General features: G+C 47.2%; 1 protein-coding gene across 1 annotated transcript in view; it reads left to right on the top strand.

Moving 5' to 3' along the window:
* Positions 1-21,495, top strand: part of LOC136967187 (receptor tyrosine-protein kinase erbB-4-like) — a 162,822-nt gene that overhangs the window by 91,047 nt on the left and 50,280 nt on the right. Inside the window, 5 exon segments of the mRNA XM_067261102.1 lie at positions 589-775; positions 14,713-14,844; positions 16,575-16,640; positions 19,265-19,383; positions 20,682-20,823. Of these exon segments, the coding sequence (XP_067117203.1) occupies positions 589-775; positions 14,713-14,844; positions 16,575-16,640; positions 19,265-19,383; positions 20,682-20,823 (646 nt within the window).

Below are 21,495 nucleotides of genomic sequence, written 5' to 3'. Positions count from 1 at the left end.
CTCGCGTGTCAGGGAGGTTACACGTGGCGCCCGGGCCTGTTGCTGCGATTACTGTCAGCCCCGGTGTGAGGACGCTGTCCTACAAGATGAGCCTCTGTCTCGGCTAATGACAGGAGCCGGGATGGGCTTGAGGAGGGCCAGTCACTTTGATTCATAGCGGCTCTGGTTGGGTGGCTCTGCGAAATTCTCCGCGGTCGTTATCTTTTTAAATGACGTGGACGTGTTAAGTGATGGCAGGCCTTCTGTTTCACCCTGGGCTCGGGCGGAAACTCACAGCCAAGTTTCAAAGTCTTTCACCTGAGGAGAGAGTCGTCCTCACATGGACTGCTTGGAGGGAAGTGACCTTATGACCCCTGTGGGTGTCTTCATCGAGTGGTTTCTACATATGAGGACTAGCGAAAGAAAACCTGTTCTCCCGCTTGCTTGTGTTCTTGCAGTCGAGCCGATGTGTTTGAGAAATCCTGCACCGTCATCGGTAGTTAAGTATGCGATTGTATGTGTGTCATTTTAATCTGAACTGTCTTTCTTTCTCTCTCTCTCTCTCTCTCTCTCTCTCTCTCTCTCTCTCGCTCTCCCTTTCTCTCGTAGTCCATCAGGGAAGTGACAGGCTATGTGTTGGTGGCATTGAACCAGTTTGACTACCTGCCCCTGGAGAACCTGCGGATCGTCAGAGGGACCAAGCTGTACGAGGAGCGCTACGCCCTCGCCATCTTCCTCAACTACCGCCGCGACGGAAACTTTGGCCTTCGTCAGCTGGGGCTCAAGAACCTCACAGGTAAGGCCCGACATCCACTTCTGTCTCAATATCCATCTGGACGTCCATATCTGAACTCGGACCTGCCACCCACTGTTTCTACTTCCCTCTCAGTTACTCTCGAGCTGGACAAGAGTTGGGCTGCAAATAGACCGTAAATAGTTTGCATCTCTTTTGGCTGTTGGATGTTACAGTTCGGTTTGGATTGGGTTCTGTTCTGTTTTGATAGTGAGCCACATAGCCAGGAATCAATTCAGAGCTGTACTGAGAAGCTTCCGGAGAAAAGGATAGCAATCAAAGTGATGACATAAGATGTGTGAGAGGGAAGCCAAACTTTAAGGTCAGTCAAATGTGAACGAAAGGACACGTACTATCCTGTTCTATTTATTCCTTTTTAGTCAACAATCTTTGAAGGATTTCACAGTACCGCAGCTATCAAGCAGATAGCTGTGATTTATAAGTCATATTTAGAAGTCATATTTAAATATCAGATTTGAGCAAATGTTGGATAAGTTAGATGTAGGTCATTCCCCTAAGGAAATGTATACAGGGTATACAGATATAACCAACTGTGCCCTGGGAATCTTTTAATGCAGTCACCTCTGACAAAGATGTAATAGGCCATTACCTATAGCCTCCCATCACTCTGGCCTGACCCTGGCTAGCTCTATATGTGTGCTAAAGATGTTCTCTGGGCTGTTGTCTCCTACTGGAAGAATAAGTAGCTTAAGTAATGAACAGGAAAAATAGTTGTATTGTAGAGAAAGAGTAAAGATAAAAGACAAAGAAGGTGGTTTGGGATCGACCATCTGAGCACATAGTGTGTGTTACGTAAGGATACTCTCGGTGTAAGACCAGAATTCAGTCAGTGAGTTTTGTAGGGCACAGACAGAGCCGTGGGCTTGAGGCCCACGGCTCTCTCTGTCAGCAGGAGTGAATAATTCAGAGGGATTCTCATTCTCCAGCTTGGCCCAGTCCTTCCTCGAGAGCCCAAAACACACACACATACACATTCATGTCTGCCACCAAACTGACACACATCTTCATGAAAATGTCTATGGGCATCTTCAACCCCTTCCAAAGCTAAGCCCCCTCCCCCAGGAGTGAGCCTATCCAACCACTTGAATCCATGGCTCTGAGCAAATCATGACAGAGGTCGGTTGCAGGCGAACACCTCGCTTTGGCTCTGTCTTTGGCTTCTGCTAGATCTCTAGATGCTGTATTTCTGGATCTCTGTGTACCAGGGGCACACTGGGGGTGCTGAATGGGGAACGCTGGTCGTGGCCCATAAGACGGGTCCTGCTTTGTGCGTCCGTGTGTCCCAATACAGCTGAAATAGGTGGTGCCGCATCCGCCGTGATCACGGCGTCCCACGAGGTGGTGCGATCCATCAGGGGCCCTTTAATGCGGCTGTCACATTATCCTGTCTTTACTCTCATACAAGCATGCAGGAGATGCGTCAAATGATCGATACAATCCATAAGCGACATATAAGAATATGAAGGTTATTAACTACACCGGGTACGATCTATTACAGGATAAAACAGGCCCCTTGGTATTGAAACCGACCTGAGCCCCTTGGAGGTAGAAATTGCCCAGGATAAAATCAATTTGTTGCAGGCATGTTGTGATATTGCTATATTGATTTTCAAGGTAGGCTCTGTGTCTGGGACTTTGTGAATTAATACTTGTGGTTTGTGGGACTGAGGATCTGTTTCTAGAGGCAGACTCAGTCAGACTCTGCCTCCCTTTGTTGCTCCTTTCAGTCAGGCTTAGACATAGTTATCCTAATGAATATGAAACACTTGGAACTGAACAGGAAAAGTTAGTCGATGTTTTAGTCAGACAGTCACGCTCTCTTTCATCCCTTCTCTATCTCTCTCTCTCTCTCTCTCTCTCTCTCTCTCTCTCTCTGTCTCTTCCTCTCTCTCTCTCTCTCTCTCTTTCTCTCTCTCTCTTGCTCTCCTTTCCTCACTCTTTCTCTCCTCTCCTACTCCCCAACTGCCCATCATTTTATATCCACGCCTCTTTCCACAAGGACCTGGCCTCACACAGACCTCCCTGCCCCCTACCTGCCCCATCCTGTCCCCTGCCGATCATCCTGCCTCTCTCCTCTCCCTGGATGTCCCTCCTAAAGCAGATGATCTAGATTAATTATACCTTCCCCCAGCTTGGGGGCCAGAGGTTGAGGAACAGCACTTTGCCTGACATTTCAAAATGTAACTATGAGATTTAAATTTAAGATACATTTTCATGCTCAGACGTTTTCTTCTCTCCATAGATTTTATCTTCCAAGAAAACCAGTAGCCCGGTGCATTCACGTGGTAATTACTGCCTGCTAGGCTTGCAAAATAATAACAGTCTCAATGAGGAACAAAACACAGATAAATGTGTCAATTTAACACATTTTCTATTCTCTCTCAGAATGTTTTTTTGTTTGTTTGTGTATTTGCCTGTTGTTTCCAAGTTTGCTCGGGGTGTGTTCAGTGTTGCTCGACATTTTTTGTTCTTCATTATTTCTTTTTACCACGAGCTGCCATAACAGAGCCTGCCCAAAATGAAAGCATCAAATCCCAGTCCCCATCTGCGAGACGTGTGCATGTACAGTACACAATCCCCTTCGATGCCAAGCCTGGATCCACACCCGTTCACTCACTGCCCATCTGCTCTTCCCCCCACTTGTTCTCTCCGTCCAACAATTCTCATATCCCCTCTCCTGTCTTCTTCACTCTTTTTCACTCCTCGTCTCTCCTCTCACACCCCGGCTCCCCCTATTGTCTTCTTCTCTTTCGCTCTCGTCAGCGCCTTACACCGAGATGCACTCTGCGTGTACTGTGCGCTCTGGAAAAGTATGCCGCGCTCCCTCAAAAGGATCTCGACAGTGCGCGCTGTTCCACGAAAGCCTCGAAGCGATGTTCGAGGGGGGAAAATCTCAGCGATCAGACGGACACAGAGGCTGCTGAGGCTGCTGTGAAAGCACTGTCGGCATGAGAAGAGGCAAAAGGGGGACCAGGTGAAAAGAAAGGACGGGAGGAATCGTCCAACTTCCCTAAACAAGACCAGGGAGACCAATCAGGATTGCCTAGTCTGGCTCTCTGTCTCCCGCAGGAAGGACTCAAGATTGCTTCAGCCTGAGCCTCATTCTCTGGCATTCAGTCCCAGCTCTTGCCTGGCAGCTCCCAGACCTCAGGTCGTTTCCAATTGGGTGTTTAATTGATTACTTCCTGTGCAATTACTCCTGTGTCATACTCAATATTTCAGCCTTCAATGCAGAAGGGAACTTTTTTAGAAGGACAACACTCATAGTGTCACGTTTAATGGCCTTTAATATGGTTTAAGATTGCATATCAACACAAAGGGAGACCTCTCTGGCTTTTGATCTGAGCATTAAAGTGAGTTAAGACCCCAGAGAAAAGATTGCCAGGCACTATAATTTGTGGTTCTTCATTGAACAGTGAATTATCAGATTGATTTATTGATAATACTTTATTGTCAGAGCCTTTTCTTATATCACAGTTTTTTCATTTGCAGAATGAACTAAGAAACAAACCCCCCTATTTTGACGATCTGAAACGCAAGTACCAAACCGCAAAGCACAAGTAACTTTGTGGGCGGGACTCTGGCTCGGTTGCTATTTTGCCGGCGGGATAAATGACTTTGCGCCTGGCGCAAATCTAAAATGGGTAGGTCCGAAGTAGCTACATTACTAATGGGTGTGGTTTTGGCGTAACGTGCAATAAACCAATCAGAGCGTCATCTCACATTCCCTTTAAGAGCAGCGCTTGTTCCATGGCGGATTGCTATTATAACGGCGGATTTGCCAGGCGCACGCCAGGAGCGGTTCATAGCCAAGGAGACCGACGTTCTAGTCAGGGCCGTAACAGATAGACAAGTGACATTGTATGGGAAAGGCAGAGCAGTTTTCTCATTGCACTAAATTGCCCGCTCATGCTGCTCATTCAAATTCTTATTTTTATATAGCCTACCCTATATTTTATTTTTTAAATAGTTTGGTTCTTGGAATTAGTTTAACTATTGTACTTTTTTACTTAATTTAAGACCCGTATATGTTTATTGTTTGCACCTTCCTGCCACAGTAAATTCCGTGTTTGTGTAACCGAATTCTGATTCTGATGGAGATGGGAGAAGAAACCCACCCAAAATTAGCTTCAGTTAAACAGGCGTGGGAGAAAATTGGCACAATTGTTACAAAGCATGTTCACATACATAGAGATTTCTCATGAAAATCTTTTTATAATCATTGAAGAAATGTAACACGCCATAAATCAAAACAATGTAACGTAGCTTCGCAGAAAGAAGACCCTGGCCTCGCCAGCAGTGTGCACGGACCAAGCTTGCGCCCTTAAAATAGCATCTGAATAATGCGCCATTGACTTTAGACCACGTTTTTCCTGGTCAGTGGCGGAATTGTTTTTCGGAAACTGCAAAATAGCACCAGGGAACGTTTGCGCCGCAACACGCCTCCTTTTTCTCTGAACCGCCCACGGGAGCGCAAGGTCATTTCGACGTGCGTCTGTGGAGGGAAAAGTCAGCTTTGCGTCGAGTGCAAACTAGGAATGATACTTGCGTCGTTGACAAAGTCAATTGCGCTGGGTGCAAGATCGGGCCCAAAGTGTGTTGCAGCATGGCATGTGTTGCCAAGACAAGCCAAATGGACAGTCTGGAGACTAGGAACTGAGGTGTCCTCTGCGATGGCACACTGTCGAGGTCATGTTTGCACTTCAAGAACAGATGACCTCATAACTAGAGAGTCCTCTAGAAAGATCCATCTGATGCAGCTAGTAGAGTAACTTTGTGCTGCTAGGCAGCAACATTTTGGTATTTTCTGCTATTTTTGTATTTTGCTGAGGTTGTTTTACTCTCATTAACGATCCTATGTTGGGATTACATAAACAGAAAACAGGATAAAGTTATGAAATATGCACGTCAGAACAGCAAAACACATGTTAAATCTCTTCTGCCTGAAGCAGCTGACCTGCACTCACGGAAAATAAAAAAGGCACGCAGAAAATGTTGCTGATTACAAACGTAACCGTTTCCATTGGTGTTGTTCAAAGTCAAGAGATATGACCAAGTGTGGCTTATTTTATATGAACTGGACGATTCAGCAAAGATTGGGTTAAGAATCCAATCTTCTGTCGCCCTTTGTTGTAATTTCAATGAAATTACGCAATATCACTATCTCATGTCTGCCAAAGTCCCAGTGCCCTATTAGTGGAGCCACTGAAAGTTCCCCGCTGCCCTGAGAATAACAATGCAAAGAAACCATGTTAGACCATGCTGCAGTTCCCTCCATTCATCTCAAGAAAATAAAAGGAAAAAGGAAGATATTGTCAAAAGAAAAACAAAGCCTTGGGAAACAAAGTTGAAAAGAGGAAGCAAAAAAGCAAAGAAAAAATCCCTTTTTCCGGACGACTCTTTATTTAACATGAAACTTTTGATAGCATGTCGGAGGAGGGAGAGAAAGTGTGGTAATTACACAGAGATCAAATGGAGCGGCTGGTGCTAATGCTAATACCCGCTCTCCAGCCCAGGCCCCACGGAGGAGCCAGGCACATTAATAATGGATCTGGTGTCATCATTAAGAAACTGAATGATTAAAACATATCTCCCAGCTTCAAACGGCACTTTGCTTCGGCTCAGAAAGCCCCATAGCATGGTCCCAGCTGAGCCTATATGCCCATGCCATTGTTTACCTATAGGGAAAGGTACATAAAGAAACTATCAGGGACATGGAGGGCGTCAGAGCAGGACCTTCTGAATGGTCAGGTCAGATCAAGACAAGTAATCATATATAATCGGAGCCAGTCAGTGAAAAGCAGCCGATTGGTGGGACCGTGTTTGGTGCTCCAAAGCCATGCTGTGATTATAGAGCCCGTATTTCATGTTTTCCTGGGATTTGAAAACAGCTGAGATGTCTTTCTGTAGAGCTTACCTAAGCAATGGGAAGCAGTCACCTTGACGTATGACTCTGATCTTTGACATGAGAAATGGGTTGGAGGAAAACACATGGGCCTTACTGACCCTCCGTTCCCTTTGTATATGCTGCATATTTTCTTCCCTTTGACTGCCGTTTGAGATTGGTGTGTTCAAATGTCGTCTTGAGGGTGATGACATAGAACAGATTGCTTGAGAAATAGTTTTTTTTTCTTCATCTGAAGGTATTGGTTGTCACATTTAACACCGATCAAACGTGTGTTCTGTTGGTTTAGTTGGTTACAGAGGTCAGTGTGTGCATGTGTGCATGTGTGTTTGTGTGTCTGTGTATGCGTCTGTGTGTGGGTGTGTGTATATATGTGTATTTGCAAACGTGTACCGACAAATATCTAGAACAAAACTATAGCTCTGGCTATTTAATAATTCACAGTTGCCTGCTCAGAGCGCCCTTGGGCTGGTTTAAGTGGATAGTAACTGGACAGACTGAGGATGAGTCGTGAATGATGCTGTATGCCTTCTATGATCTCACCTCTCCCTAAACCCATTTGCTGCTAGACCAAGACTGGAGGACCACTTGTGTACCTACTCCTCACAATCAATCTGCTCTGCAGACAACACTTTGAGACCTGGATGAACAGGCGAAAAAATGGACTTGACCTCATTAAAAGATGAGCAAGGAATTCTTCTGTCAATTAATAATCCAAACGTGTCCTCCCCCCACCCTTCCCTTCTGTTTCCCTGAAGCTAAGTGTGAGCTGGTTCTGTAAACCAGACCAGACTGGTTCCTTTAAGACTGTCGGGGGGGGGGGGGGGGGGGGGGGGGGGACGACTGTGAGGTGAAAAGATCAACAGGCTGTTGAGAGTAGGAGACCCAGGTCTGTATGGTCATCCTTTAGTCCTGCGGTTTGGCTTTTTTTTCTGCCAGTCACTCACTACCATCATCCTAGTCACTGCTACCACCGTCTGATCCACTGAGATCATTCAGATGCTGCCACCGTCGATTTCAATGACAAGTTTGTCAATGACACCTGTAACTCACTAGTGCCTCTAGGGGTAGCTCCCTCCTAATCTGGCCATTCTGTTTCTAGTGTAGAAGGCCACCTCATCCGCCGAGCACTGCGAAATGTTAATTAAACACTTAATGGGGGTATGCCAATTATTTCTGGACCCGCCAATCATCGGCCTCTGGTTTGTGAAATGTCAGTGCTGCTTGAGTGGGCTGGACGGATGAGGCGGAGGAGGGGGAGAGGGTGGGGGGGGGGTCGGATGGAGGCAAGAGGGAGGCAGGAGGGAGGGAAGGAAGGAGGAGGCATGCGATGGAATAATTAGGTTTGGCTGGGCTGAGAAGGGATGGATGTTAGACTCGGAGACGGACACAAAGGGCTCGTGGTCCGACAGGGAAAGGCACTTTGCGGAATGAGAAGCTTACACATGTCTGCATGTGAAAGACCTTTTTGTGTACAGTGTGTGTGTGTGCATGCGCGCGTTGAGCGGGAGTATGCTTGTGCGGCGCGCCACGTGATTGTGAGCGCGTGCAACACACTCGGACCACAGTCGGCAATAGCCGCCTCGCCTACTACCTGTTTCCGTAACTCTGCATGTGCTGTCGCCGTTCCGTTATGATGGAGCTCGGCCCCTACGGTGTACAGGGGGGCACGCGATCAGCTGTGTTTGTGTTTCCCGGGATGCCGTGACACCGAACCAGCACATCCATGACAGCAAACAGACCAGCCTCCATCCGACCTCTGCTCTGCTACGCCCCCTCCCCACACAGTGGCAGGTGTCTGGGGCCGGGCCAGGGCCTGAGACTCAAACTCTTGTCACGAACACCGACAGGCGCTCCCGCTCTCCGGGCTTCTCGGCCCGGGCCACACACACTGCTCTCTTTGTGAGGGGAAACTGGCACGGTGTGGACCTGTGCGCGGCTCTAGCTAGCCCTCTCTCCCCGCACTGCTTAATGATTCATGCATGTCTTTCTTTCTTTTTTTTTGCACACTGGGGTTTTAAAGAAGTGGAGCAGGCTGACAGACAGACCGACAGACCGACAGACCGACAGACCGACAGACCGACAGGCAGGCAGGCAGGCAGGCAGGCAGGCAGGCAGGCAGGCAGGCAAGAAAACAGGCAGGGAAACAGGCCGAAAGACAGACTTGCTGACAGGGAAACAGTCAGGCAGGCAGGCCTGCAGGCAGGGATGCAGGCGGGCAGGCAGCTCCAGGGCCAGTGGTGGGTAATGGTACATGAAAGGCCCATGCTGTTGTGCAGAGCCCCTGTGGAGCAGCCAGGCTCATCCAGGTGGATGTTACGGCACGCATGAATTCATGAGCTAAATATACAGAGCATGGCCTCAGCGCCAACCCTTCAGGGCCCTCTGTTTGTGCAGCCGAGGGGCCACAGAGATCTGTCTGTCGTGTTTGTTGTCCTCTCCACATTGCATCGTCTGCTCCTGATCCAATGCTCAGTGTCCACTGGGAAGACCATGTGGACACAGATGATGTCATGTTCAGATTCTCATCACGAGAAAGCTTCCTTAACTCACAAACACGGCAGGGGTGTGTCCTTTTAAAGCTTTTCCATGGTGAGGCGGCTCTCTGGTAAGCCAGGCCCGGGCGTCGGTTAGTATGCAGGTGCAGTCACCTGCTCCAGCTCTGTTTTTACTCCTCTGTGTTCGTTCCAGAGAGAGCAGCACTGCTGGGTGCTGATCAGACATCAGTCTCGATAAGCTAAGTGGCCCTCAGCAGCAACAACTACAGCAGTCATTTCTCTCTTCTCTTCTCTCTCTGTCTCTCTCTCTGTCTCTCTCTCTCTCTCTCTCTCTCTCTCTCTCTCTCTCTCTCTCTCTGTCTCTCTCTCTGCTTGCCACTGTATTTTCAGATAAACAAATACTGCACATATCTAGATTTTCATGGAGTGCATGTCTACTGTATACATGGCAATGCTAATCTTACCCTAACCCTAGCTCCACAGTTTATTGGACGTTCTCATATTCTGTTGTTTCACAGTCCTGACCTCCTCTAAGGCACCATCTTATCCCAGCTTAATATGAAAATGTGGGAACACCCACCCCCCCCTTTTTTTAAAATCTTAAGCAGATGCTCCTCTGCTCTGGATAATTCCATGAGCCTTTAATCTTGGCCATTTTTCATAAAGATTCATTGGAAACAATTGCGTGAGGGAGGGGCTAAATTTAATCAGCCAGCTTTAAACACAATTACCCAGGAGAAGGGGAGGCGGAGGGGGGGGGGGTAGGGGGAGGCTGTGGCCGACGTCCCCTGTGCACTCCACAGTCCCGGCGGTCCACGCCTCGCTTACCGGAAACAATATGACCTGCTCCAGGTGCCAAGGGTAACCAAGGGAGGAGGAAGACCCAGACAACAAGCAGGAGCAACAAAGAAAAGCACCACAACGAAATCCTATCTCTCAGCAAGGGCACCATCACAACACTCCCACACACTGTTACAGAATGGCATTGTAGCTACTCTCAGGGGGGGATCGTTTGTCTGCTCCTTGACAGGGTTAATACTCTGGGTACAGTGCAATGCACTGTAGGTTTGTAGGAAATGCAAGTAAAAGAAAAATGTGCTAATAGGCAAAAAAGAGCAGGTTCTGTTGCCTTGACTGAACAATGCTGTTGGCCAATTGTTTTCCGCCCTGCCTTTCCTTCTCCACCCTGCCTCTCCTTTGCTTATGGCCCAGTGGCCATATCCCTCAAATGTGCCAGACTATTTTTGCAGCGTTCTTTTTCATTCGCCGCCCGCCACTTTTTATCAGCATCAACCTTGTCAGTATTTGAAGGAGATTTATCTGTCTGCCACAGCACTTTGTGTTTATGGCCAATGTCATTGTTTTCAAGTGCTGTTATGGGGTCAAACTCTTGTTTGCCATCCAGGTTTTTTTTCCTCAAAAACAGAACATTGTATGGTTAAAGGACCTTGGTACTGGTAGGAGGCAAATAAAAACATATCTATATATCTATTTGTTTTGGAGTTTTATGTTTAACGTGACTGACGCAAAACAGAAAATTGTTGTTTATAATGATGTCATTCTGTACTTGTCCTTCAGCCGTGATAAAATTACTCACACACACACACACACACACGCACGCACACACACACACACACACACACACACACACACACACACACACACACACACACACACACACACACACACACACACACATATCCAGGGAAACACACCAGTGCCTGAGCTCTCTTCCCTCTCCTCCCGGTTCTGCACTGAACCTCTCATAAAGCATGTTATGTTGCCAAGTTAATGCAGTTGTTCTTTTCAGATAAATTGTTAAACACATAAAAGTGCAATTACATTTGAATGGGCACTGACTGTATTTTACCCTCTCAGTGTTAACAATATGAAAATAACATTCATTTAGATTTATGTGAACTGTTCTCTCAGTTGACCAATCCAGGACTAGACCCAGGGTGAAGTGTGGTAACATTAGTTACCAAGTCACTGTTATATTTCTGTGTCGCTCATTGTGCTAAATCTCAACCTAACAACTGTGTGTCCCTCCCTCTCAAAACCAATGATCTGGCAATAGTAAACAATGAAGGTCCCACTTGAAAGGTCCTAAGATAAGATGGTACTGAAAACGCCTTCTTCTCTTCTCCTACCATAACGTGATTCCCGTCTGATATTCTAAAACGTGGCCAGTGCTTGTTGTATCAGCGACCACAGCTCTTTGGTGCGGGGATGAAGGGCTTTTTCTCTGTGGCTTGCTGGTCACTGTTTGTTCGCGGTTACTCGCCCCCTCCTGTTCTTCGCACTAACGTCATCTCCTTGGCAACTGTGCCTTGTGGGCACAGATGGACTGCTGAGTGGCATGGAAAGATGAGTGATAGAGCAGCTCACCTGTTTGCACAGCACGGACACATGAATACTGACTGACATGGCAGAGCCAGCTTCCCTAATAGGAATGGCGGTTTCCCTTTGCGAAAGACTCCTCTCTGCAAATACTTGTCTTGATTATTGAATGTCCTCCCAGAGAACATAACAGGATACCAGTCTAAAAGTGTACCGTTTATTTTAGCCCTTAGCATGCTCTACAAAGAAACGAATTGTTCTGCATCACAACGTAATACGATTTGTGTATAAAGGCGGTAAAAGTTGAGGATGTGCTTTGAAAACTGCAGAATGTCTGTTTTTCGGTTTCCTTTCTGGCTCCTCATGAGCATGTGTGTAGGATTGTACTATAGAACTGTGAAAACATTTCAAACAGATGGGTTCTAATTTCTCTTTAGCCATGTGTATCTATATTAATATTGTTCAGAGAGTGCCCTTCTGGGATAATAGTTAATTAATAGTGCTCTAGGCAAACTGAAGAAGATGAATTTGTGATTCAGTTCACACATACTTTCGCAGTGTAGGTATGTTTATGTGTGGCTGGGTGCGTGCGTGCCTGTCTATCTCTTTCAATGTGCGTGAATGCGTGTGTAATTGATATCATAAACGCTTTTCTCTTGCAAAGACTCATATTATTTGTGGAAAAAAGTAAGCTGTTTATGGATTTGTGTTTTCTTTACACAATCCTCCCCTATAGATCACACTGCATATTGTTCAGCATGTGGATACACAGCATTACTCTCGATTCATCTATTACGATCTGCTTGTTACACAACACAACCACATGCACAGTATTAATAAATTCCCATCAAGCCATTTGCATATTTTTTCCACCACTTGAACTTCATATCTTTCTCCCAGTCTTAATGAAATGCATCCCCACTCTGAAATAAAGATAACAAAAAACAGAAGGAGCATTTACCCTTGAAGTAATTGGCTGCATGCGTTTGTTCTGCTATCCTAAATCTCGTATTATTTCCCTCCTATGGTCGTTTGGTTGAGCATCAGAGATGTGCTTTACCACACTGGCTCTGGGGACAACAGCAAGCTGACATCCTCAGCTCTGAATGGACTAATTAAGAGACCATTCTCTACCCGCTAAACAATCAACACACACATCTACACACACACACACAAATATGTGTATAGACACACAGCCACAAACACACACATTACTCAACTCATTCACTTGTTCACAATCGCCAGAACTGTGACAAGCATCGTATAGCAAAGCTTGCAGTATAGTTTTGGGTTCATGTCTTTTTCAATATATTTGGGTTGTGTTCCGTTGGGTACATCAGCAATGAATTATTTATGGTTACTGCAAGTATTAACCCTACACAGATAGATTCAGCTTTGTGAAACATATCTCTGTTACATATGTATTGTTATATTCAGGGGGACACCCACACACACATACAGTTGTAGTCTCGCTGTAAAGGAGAGCTTGCTGAACAGTGACATCTCAAGATGGTCTCTGGGTGGCAGGGCTCACAGTTCACCACGCACACACAAACTGAGGAGGTCAAGTAGACAATCTCCAATCAAAGCGTAGACAGCTATTAGTTGGTAGAGCTTCTGCACGGTTTCTCATCAAGTGTCATTGAGTATAATGAGATGCAGTTGCCGTCCACCCCGGAGCCTCTCCATATGTATTTTATCCTATCACAGCACACATCCCACATGGTGTTTCCAATGCCAACATTAGGTAGACGACGAGAGGTGCTGGGCACGGATGTAGATGTTGTATGTATAAACTAGGATGCCTCGATTGCCATTTTGCTGGATGTAACCTACTGCATATTCTTGATGTATGTATTTACTGTAACCACTATTCAACAATTATTTCATTCCAGAGTGGAAACCTTGTTCTTTTCAAACACTGCTTTTTTTTTTTTTTGGCGTACTATTATACTCACTCCTTATCCGTCTATGCTGACAGCAAACATTAAACTGAAACCCCGGTAGTCAGTGAATGCATGATCATTCAATGCATGATCATTCAATACAAAGGTCAGGTCATCCTTAAACAGCCAGCTCTCATCTCCTCCCAGCACCAGAAACACGGCAGCACCAGAGGCTTAAGGCTCTGAGATGTTCGATTTTTTCCCCTTATTTGTTTGTATTTTTTGAGCCCTTCTCCCCTCTCCAACCCATCCCCTCCTTGGGCCCCCACCCTGGCAGCAGCCCCTCAGTGAGTGGCACGCGTCCCATCAGCCCCCCTGGCGGAACGGCGCATTCCTAGCATGAACGAGAATTAATTTGGGCGGTGAGCGACAAATCCCCCAAACACCACCACCACCACACCCCCCCCCACCCCGGCTGGAAGAAAGGAGAAAACAAAATAACAGCAGCTCCTATCATGTGTGGGGAGGGGACAATTTAATCAGGCCTTTGCTGGACTATTAGCATGTAGACCCAACCCGTTGTTCTCAATCCATCTTAGTATCAGCTCTCTGTTGCTAATCCGGGCACTACTGGACAGACCTGTAAACATTGCAAATCTCCTGCAAGATAGTTTATTATTTTATAGTCTGGATTAACTCTGACAAGGATTTTTCCGAACTCCAGCATCATAACAATCAAGGTTGCCCTCTGTGTCCAATCAGGACGCAGGCTTTGGCCTGGTGGGAGGAGCAGGGGGTGGTGTCTGGGAGGAATAATGCAAATTAGGAGCAGGAAGTCTCCTGTCATCTTCTCCTCCCTGATGAAATATTAAATTACTAACATGTTAGGCCTGCTGTCTCACTTTTTTAAATCCAGGATGGATTTTGCCTCACAGGGAAAATGTAATTGTTTCGTTTGTTTGTGTCTGGGTGTATATTGGTGTTTCTGAGATGAAGGGGGAGAATGACAAACAAAGAAAGTAGATTATGATTAATAATAACAGCAATAAGACAAGGCTCAGTATGGCCTCCTGGAGACGACATCAATCATGTCTGTCTGAGGATCAACCTGGGCTCCTGGTCATGTGACTTAAGGGCCCTCTGAGAAATATTTGGGATGTGCGTGTGTCTGTCCGTGTTTGTGTGTGTGTCTTTCTGTCTGTCTGTACGTCTGTGTGTGCATGCTCGTGTGTATACTGTATTGAAATGATCGCTGACCCTTCACTCTATGTTCTTCTGTCATCCCTTTAGAGATCCTGAACGGAGGGGTGTATGTGGATCAGAATAAGTTCCTGTGCCATGCTGACACCATCCACTGGCAAGACATCGTCAAGAACCAGCGCCTCAGCCCTGTGGTGGTACCCACCAATAGCAGCATAGCCTGTGAGTAGCTCCACCAATGAAACAAATTATCTCAGAGGAGGAGGGCTCTACTCAATCACCTAGTTGGCTGTTTATCAGATTGAGTTTGATTGAAATCCTAAATGTTCTATTATTTGAAACCAAGAGGACATAACATAAACGCTGGGCTGCAAAACAGATTAGTGCAATCAACACAATCAGGATTAGAAAATGTCAACATGCCACTTCCCAGAAAGCTAAATTAGATGTTAATACTGGTGATGTCATTGCCGCATAGACATCAGGGTGTCAACAGCTGAGAAAACAGTTGCCCTGTAACCTGAATATGTCAACTACGGTAGGAGCCTAGTACATTATCTGGCACTAATACCCCCCACTCTAATCAGAAGACAAGACAATTTGAGAGAATTATTATTATTATTATTATGGGATTTGTGAGGGGTAAAAATCAGGCTGTGCGTGTCGTCTAATCTGACTGAGGCTGAGCAATAGAGAAGAGCAGAGGCTTCAGGATGTCTTCAGTTACTCTTTCTCTGCCCTCATTTCTCTCAGTCCCTAACTGCCTATGTTATCATTCTTACTCTAACGTACATCTAGCGGGGTATATCTATGCTTCATTTAGTGTTTTTCTACTTTTTGGGTAAACAAAAAAAGAAAGCACTTGCAGCGTTTTTTTAAAATCTTCTTCTTCCACTAAATATGAGTTACTGTTACGTTTATAGAAACACATGATTATTAGGTTGGAGACCCTGAGCAGGTGTCCCGGGGTGACCTCAGTGTAGACTCACGCAGCATCGATGAAATGTCAGCAGGATCCATCGCCAGCCGGAGCTTTGTGCTCGCTCTCTCTCAGCCCATACGTTTGATCATCGGACTCCATAGCCGCAAACATCGCCCGACTCCCTCCAGCCAAACATCAAGGGGTCCACGAAACTTATAATCCACTCCCCTCCTTTCCTTCGAGGCTTCTTCAGGTTGGGTTTGGGTTGGATCAATGTCGGGCCTGATTGGCATCGTATCCATTGCGTTCCGCGCATTCTCACCTTCAGGCTTGCATTCTAACAGGGCTGATGATAGATTATGATGTGGAGAATGGAATGTGATTGTTTGAATCAAGGTTGTCTGGAGTTAGAATGGAGACAGTTAGACCTTGGACTCTAAACGGACACCCTCTGGCCTCAACAGCTGCGAGAGCAGAGAAAGCCGGAGTTAAACTCAGGCACTTGTACGTACTTGGCTGCCCCTTCTTCTCACTAGCTACGTTTCAACTCCATGTAGCGGGACGTGGTGAGGGTTAGGGTTACAGGATGGGGTTGGGGGGGGGGGGGGTGGTAGGGGGGGAAGGAGGGGAAGGAGGGAAGGGAGGGAGGGAGGAAGGAAGGGGGCAGTAGATGGAAACTCATGTCACTGTGAGTGTGTCAGCCTTAAATGTAATTGCACTTAAGTGAAGTGGAACAGGGACCGAGTACACCACTCCAGCGCCTATTCAGAGACACTCTGCAATTATCAGACAGTCAATTAAACCCTCCAAAAAACACACAGCTAATAGAGCGCAGATACTAATGCTGCCGGCCTCTAACTCGGCACTCAACTCACAGACAGATAAGACCGTTGGATTACAAGAAAACGAAGAACACTGTGTTCCATGTGAGCTCAAAAACACTGTACAATAATTGATGGTAGGGGGGTGGCGGAATGGTGGGCTACTACGTATGTACATGTTGAATCTTTCCTTTTAATCTCATTCACAGGCCAGAAATGTCACAGATCCTGCAATGGTCGCTGCTGGGGCCCAAAGGAGAACCAGTGTCAGAGCTGTGAGTAGCACGTTTCTTACAGAGGAGATTTGAACCTGCCACCTCTCTCTTAAAGTGAATGCTTCAATGAGGAGCACGATGAGTAGAGTGGGGGGTGGAGAAAGAGGGGGAGGGGGAGGCGGGCTTGCGCTCTGAGGAACCCTCGTGGATCGGCCTCTCATCACCCTCAGTAGGGGAGGACGGCTCTATAACGCCGGACGCTTAATTACCACCGTCCAGACCGTGTGGGTGACTGTGTGCTTCAGACGTGCTTCGGTTGCGCTGTCAGACGCTCTGCTTGCCGTGTCCTTGTGCGGCAGCCATGGGAGCCAATGTGCCCACGGACACCCAAAAGCCATAGCACACCAACCACCCTGCTGTTTGGTTCCATCACGCATCATCTGGCCGATGTGTCACATTTGGCCGCAGAGCCCTCGTCGGCGGCAGAGGTGTGTTCTCGTTAGCCGTGTGAACCGCGAGCTCCTCTGACACGCTCTCCGACACCTTCCCGTGGACTCAGGTCTAATGGGATAGCAGGGCTGGATAAGTGGAAGACTGTGGAGACAAATGGAGGAGGAGACATTAACATGTGAAGACACAAACGGGTCGCCGTGAACGAGGCATCGACACGCGCTGGCGCACACCCGAGCAAAACCTTTCGCGGAAAACGTGCCGGGTGCCCTGAGGATTTGCGTCGCCGAGGGAGATGGGATGAGTGGACCCGGGAAGACGCCAGCCAGAATGCTGCGGCCCCACGGTGAAGACGGAAGGGGGGGGGGGGGGTCACCGTTGTGGAGTCCATCTGTGAAGTGATCTGTTCTCTGTGTTGCATTAATCGCCAGCCGGCTCTGGGACGGCGTCTCAGACGCCTGTCAGTCTGTCTGTCCGTCCGTCTGTCGCCTCTCCAACTCAGCAGATGTCTTGTCAACCTGTACATCCCTCAGAGCCATCCCTCCCATATGGGAGCTTCTATCCCTCCTGCTGGTACATTCCTCGGTGTTCCCTCTCTCCTTCTCCCTGTCTCATCCTGGTGGCCGCCTGCCCGAGCCCCTCCACTCCAACCCCCGCTCCCAACCAGCCACCGAACCCCCTCCTCTGGTTGAGGCTGTCACTGTCTTCCTCCCCAGCGTCCTGGATGTTTGCCCCGCCGCAGGATCTCATTAAGATAATCAGCAGTGAACTTCTTCTCCAGGACTGGTAACTGTAACAGCCTGTCAGCCTGGCGGATAAGCTCTGCGTGTTTGCCGGGACCGCTTGCGTGTGAATCCCTGTAGAATCTCTGCGCTCCTGTTCCTAGCTCTTCCATCTCTGTCTCCATCCACATGACATCATAATCTGTCTCTCTGTCTCTCTGTCCCCTGGTCTCTCTCTTTTTCTCTGTCTCTCTCTCTCTCTCTCAATCACTCTCTTTCTTTGGTCACTAAGATTGCAAAAAGGATGTCTTCCTTCCTCGTGTAATTAAATGAGAGAAACGCACACACACACTTACACACGCACTTACACACACACACACACACACACACCTCTGACCCAGCCTGAGGCTCCAGAAAGACAGAGATTTGAGTCAGCTCCACCGCCACTGCCAGACAGGGCGGGGCTGAGTGGATGTAAGATCCCACCTGGTGACTGATGACCCTGTCAGCAGCCTGTTCAAATGGAAGATATTCAGCATAGTTTATGAGATTGATTCCTTTTCATTTGTAGTGCCTCCCTGGTCTTTTTTAAGTGGATGTTTAAAGGCAAAATAGATCAACACTCCACAACGCATCTCCCTGAGGTCATTTGTTTGACAAAACGTCCTTTTGGAAAGCAGGCCATTTCATTTCGCCCCGCCGCTGTAATGGAATGCAGTGATGGTGTGTTAGTAGGGTGAGGCACCGAGCGACAGGGTTCCCTGTCACTGACACTGGAGCTTGGCTGGTATCCATCATGGTGTGACAGCTCCTCAACCCTGCCCGAAGCGAAGGCAAACAAACACACACACACAAACACACACATTCAAAGCCAAACAGACACGCAACACACATACTCCAAACCACACACTCAAACCACACAGCACAAGCACGACACACACACTCAAAACCACCACCGTGCAGACACACCCTTGCGACGAAACGTTGAGGACTTCCTACCACAAGGCTTCAGGAGTTACCATCTAGGAGCGTTTCCTCAGAAGAAGAGTTTTTTTGGGGGGGTCTGGAAGACAGAACATGCAGTACTCTGCTGTCGCTGTCAGACGGAGCCTTCCCAGGCATACGGCAGCCCATCTGCCTGGACACACTCAGACAGGACGCTGGATGGAGACGAGCCGGGAACAGTGACGGGCTGCGACAGAGCCGGCACATTCAGGAGATAGAAATCTCCGTCAGATTGTCACTTAGAGACAGGGAACACACAGAGAGACACAGGCAGGCAGGCAGGCAGGAATAGACAGGTAGGCAGGAATTAGCCTGAACCTGGATTGTGCAAGATGTAAATTAACTCCACCTTAAAATGAAGGTGTAACAGGGGAAGTGCATGCTACTGTAATGTTTCTATGTGAGGTTTAGGCGACTTTTATATTTTGATGTCACATCAACCACCTTTTGAAGCAAAAAAACATTTTTTTAGGAACTAAACTTTCCTCTGTTTGTTTCCTGTTGCAGTGACTAAGACAGTGTGTGCAGAGCAGTGTGATGGCCGCTGTTTCGGACCCTACGTTAGCGACTGCTGCCACCGTGAGTGTGCAGGTGGATGCTTCGGACCCAAGGATACAGACTGCTTTGTATGTATTGACACACACACACACACAAACACACACAGACAGACAGACAGACAACTTTCCTTCACCTGTTGCCATGGTGAGCGTTAAGTAACTCAAGACGCAGTTTTTGATTGGAGAGCCCACCTATATTTCTTTTTATCCTGTCTTGTAGGTCTGCTGGGCTAAATCACAGCTTCTAGCTTATCTCAATTGTCTCCTGTGAATGTGAGGTGGCTTCCAGTTCCAGCCACGAAATGCACACCGTCTCTGCAGCATTCTGCGGCTTTCTACAGGAGGGATGCCATTAAAATCTCATTTTCTCACGCAGTGCAGTGTTAAATATAAACCTGGTGCCCATGGAACCCGGGTCCTAACTCTTTCTTATTCTCTTTCACTTAATTTGGTGTGTCTCAAACTTGTTTCCTCACTGTCAGCATTGGGGTTATGAATCATTGAGCTTCCAAGCTGGGTAATTAAAAGTAATGAGCTCAATCTTTTTGATGTGACACCTTTCCTGAGTAACTGTAATTGTGATTTGCGCTTTCGTCACCGAGACACAGATCCACTGAGTTGTCATTCACACCTGTTTCTCATGGTTGACAACAGAAAAAGCTCCACAAGTCAGAGGTTAAATAGGCCTCAACTTCAAAGAGCACACTAGGAGCAAAATCACTGTGATATCAAACTAGAAAGAGAAAGAAAAACGAGAAAGAAAAACCTCTCCAGAAAAGTTTAAGATTTCAATGATACCAGTAGATCTTTAAATATTTTACCTTGCATCAATATTAGAATGAAGTCAGTTTTTAGGAAATCAACATCAAAGTTCCAGAGCAGTGTTCTGAATATTACAGTAAACTTCAACCAGACCAGATTCTGCCTCAGCAAATATAATCCCTGTATTCCTAATGGACAGCCATAGCCTATTATTCACACATCCTACTCAGTAAGCCAACACATTCAGCAGCAAGAAAGAGTGGTTTTTAACACATGCGTTACATACATTTTGACTGCGACTTTGACAGCTATGAAAGCTGTTCAAAACATGTCCCCCATTACTTTTGGTGAAAGCTTATCGGCTACTAATTAACCATTACTCCTTGGTGTTTGTGTTTGTTGTATTTGCCAATTACTTGATTTTGTGCAGGTCGACTGTTCCGCTGGAGGCCGGACAGGAGGCTTAATGACTGTTATCTTGCTGTTTACACCACCGGGTTACCATGGCCACCCCCTGACATTGCTCGTTGTCTGTGAAGTCCAAGAATAAGGTGCCTGTGTTTGAATGACAACCACCAACCATGGTGGTGTGTGTGTACTTGCAGGCCTGCACCAACTTCAACGACAGCGGCGCATGTGTGACCCAGTGTCCTCAGCCGTTTGTCTACAACCCCACCACCTTCCAGCTGGAGCACAACCCCCGCGCCAAGTACACCTACGGAGCCTTCTGTGTCAAGAAGTGCCCGCGTAAGACTTTACAGCGGATGCTCGCACGCGCATATACACGCAAACCTTTCCATTTGAGAATACCTTCAAAAAGTTGACCTGCCTCACTTTAATGCAACAACCGCTAGGGTACAATCAGACCTGCTATGTCTGTCCCCACACACAACACATCGTCAATTCTCTGGAGAGTTTGCCTTCGGTTTCTATTCTTCCTTTCCTATCTACCCTGAACGCGAGAACTTCCCTGATCACATCCTCTGCAGCGGCACCTCACATCGCCCTTCATCCTCTCTCTTGAAAGTTGCCATTGATTCAAACCGCCCGTCGCCCCTCTCTCCCTTGATTTAAATAGCCAGGATGAGTGGGTGTTTTGTACTGATTTCAAGGCGCTGTAGGGATTTATTTTGCTCAAATGCCAGCTCCTCTACAAAGGGCCTGAGATACAGGGCAAGAGGGAGTACAGGGTGGAAGGAGGAAGAAAGGAGATAATTAGCAGTGTTTTTTTTTATGAATGGGATGGATAGAGGAGCTTTTTCTGGGTCTTTGAAGTGGGGCGTGCGCTCAGTGCTTTGGGAGAATTTGAGAGGGGGAGGGATGGAGGGAACGAGAGAGAGAGAGCTTGAGAGACAGAGGGAAAGAGAGAGAGAAAGAGAGATGGAAAGACGGAGAGATGGACATAGCTCTAGAGAGAGA

Source organism: Osmerus mordax, chromosome 2 (genome assembly GCF_038355195.1).
Source record: "Osmerus mordax isolate fOsmMor3 chromosome 2, fOsmMor3.pri, whole genome shotgun sequence".
In the NCBI taxonomy this organism is placed as follows: Eukaryota; Metazoa; Chordata; class Actinopteri; order Osmeriformes; family Osmeridae; genus Osmerus; species Osmerus mordax.
The sequence above is the reverse complement of the archived record's forward strand: the minus strand, read 5'-3'. Positions and strand labels throughout refer to the sequence as shown.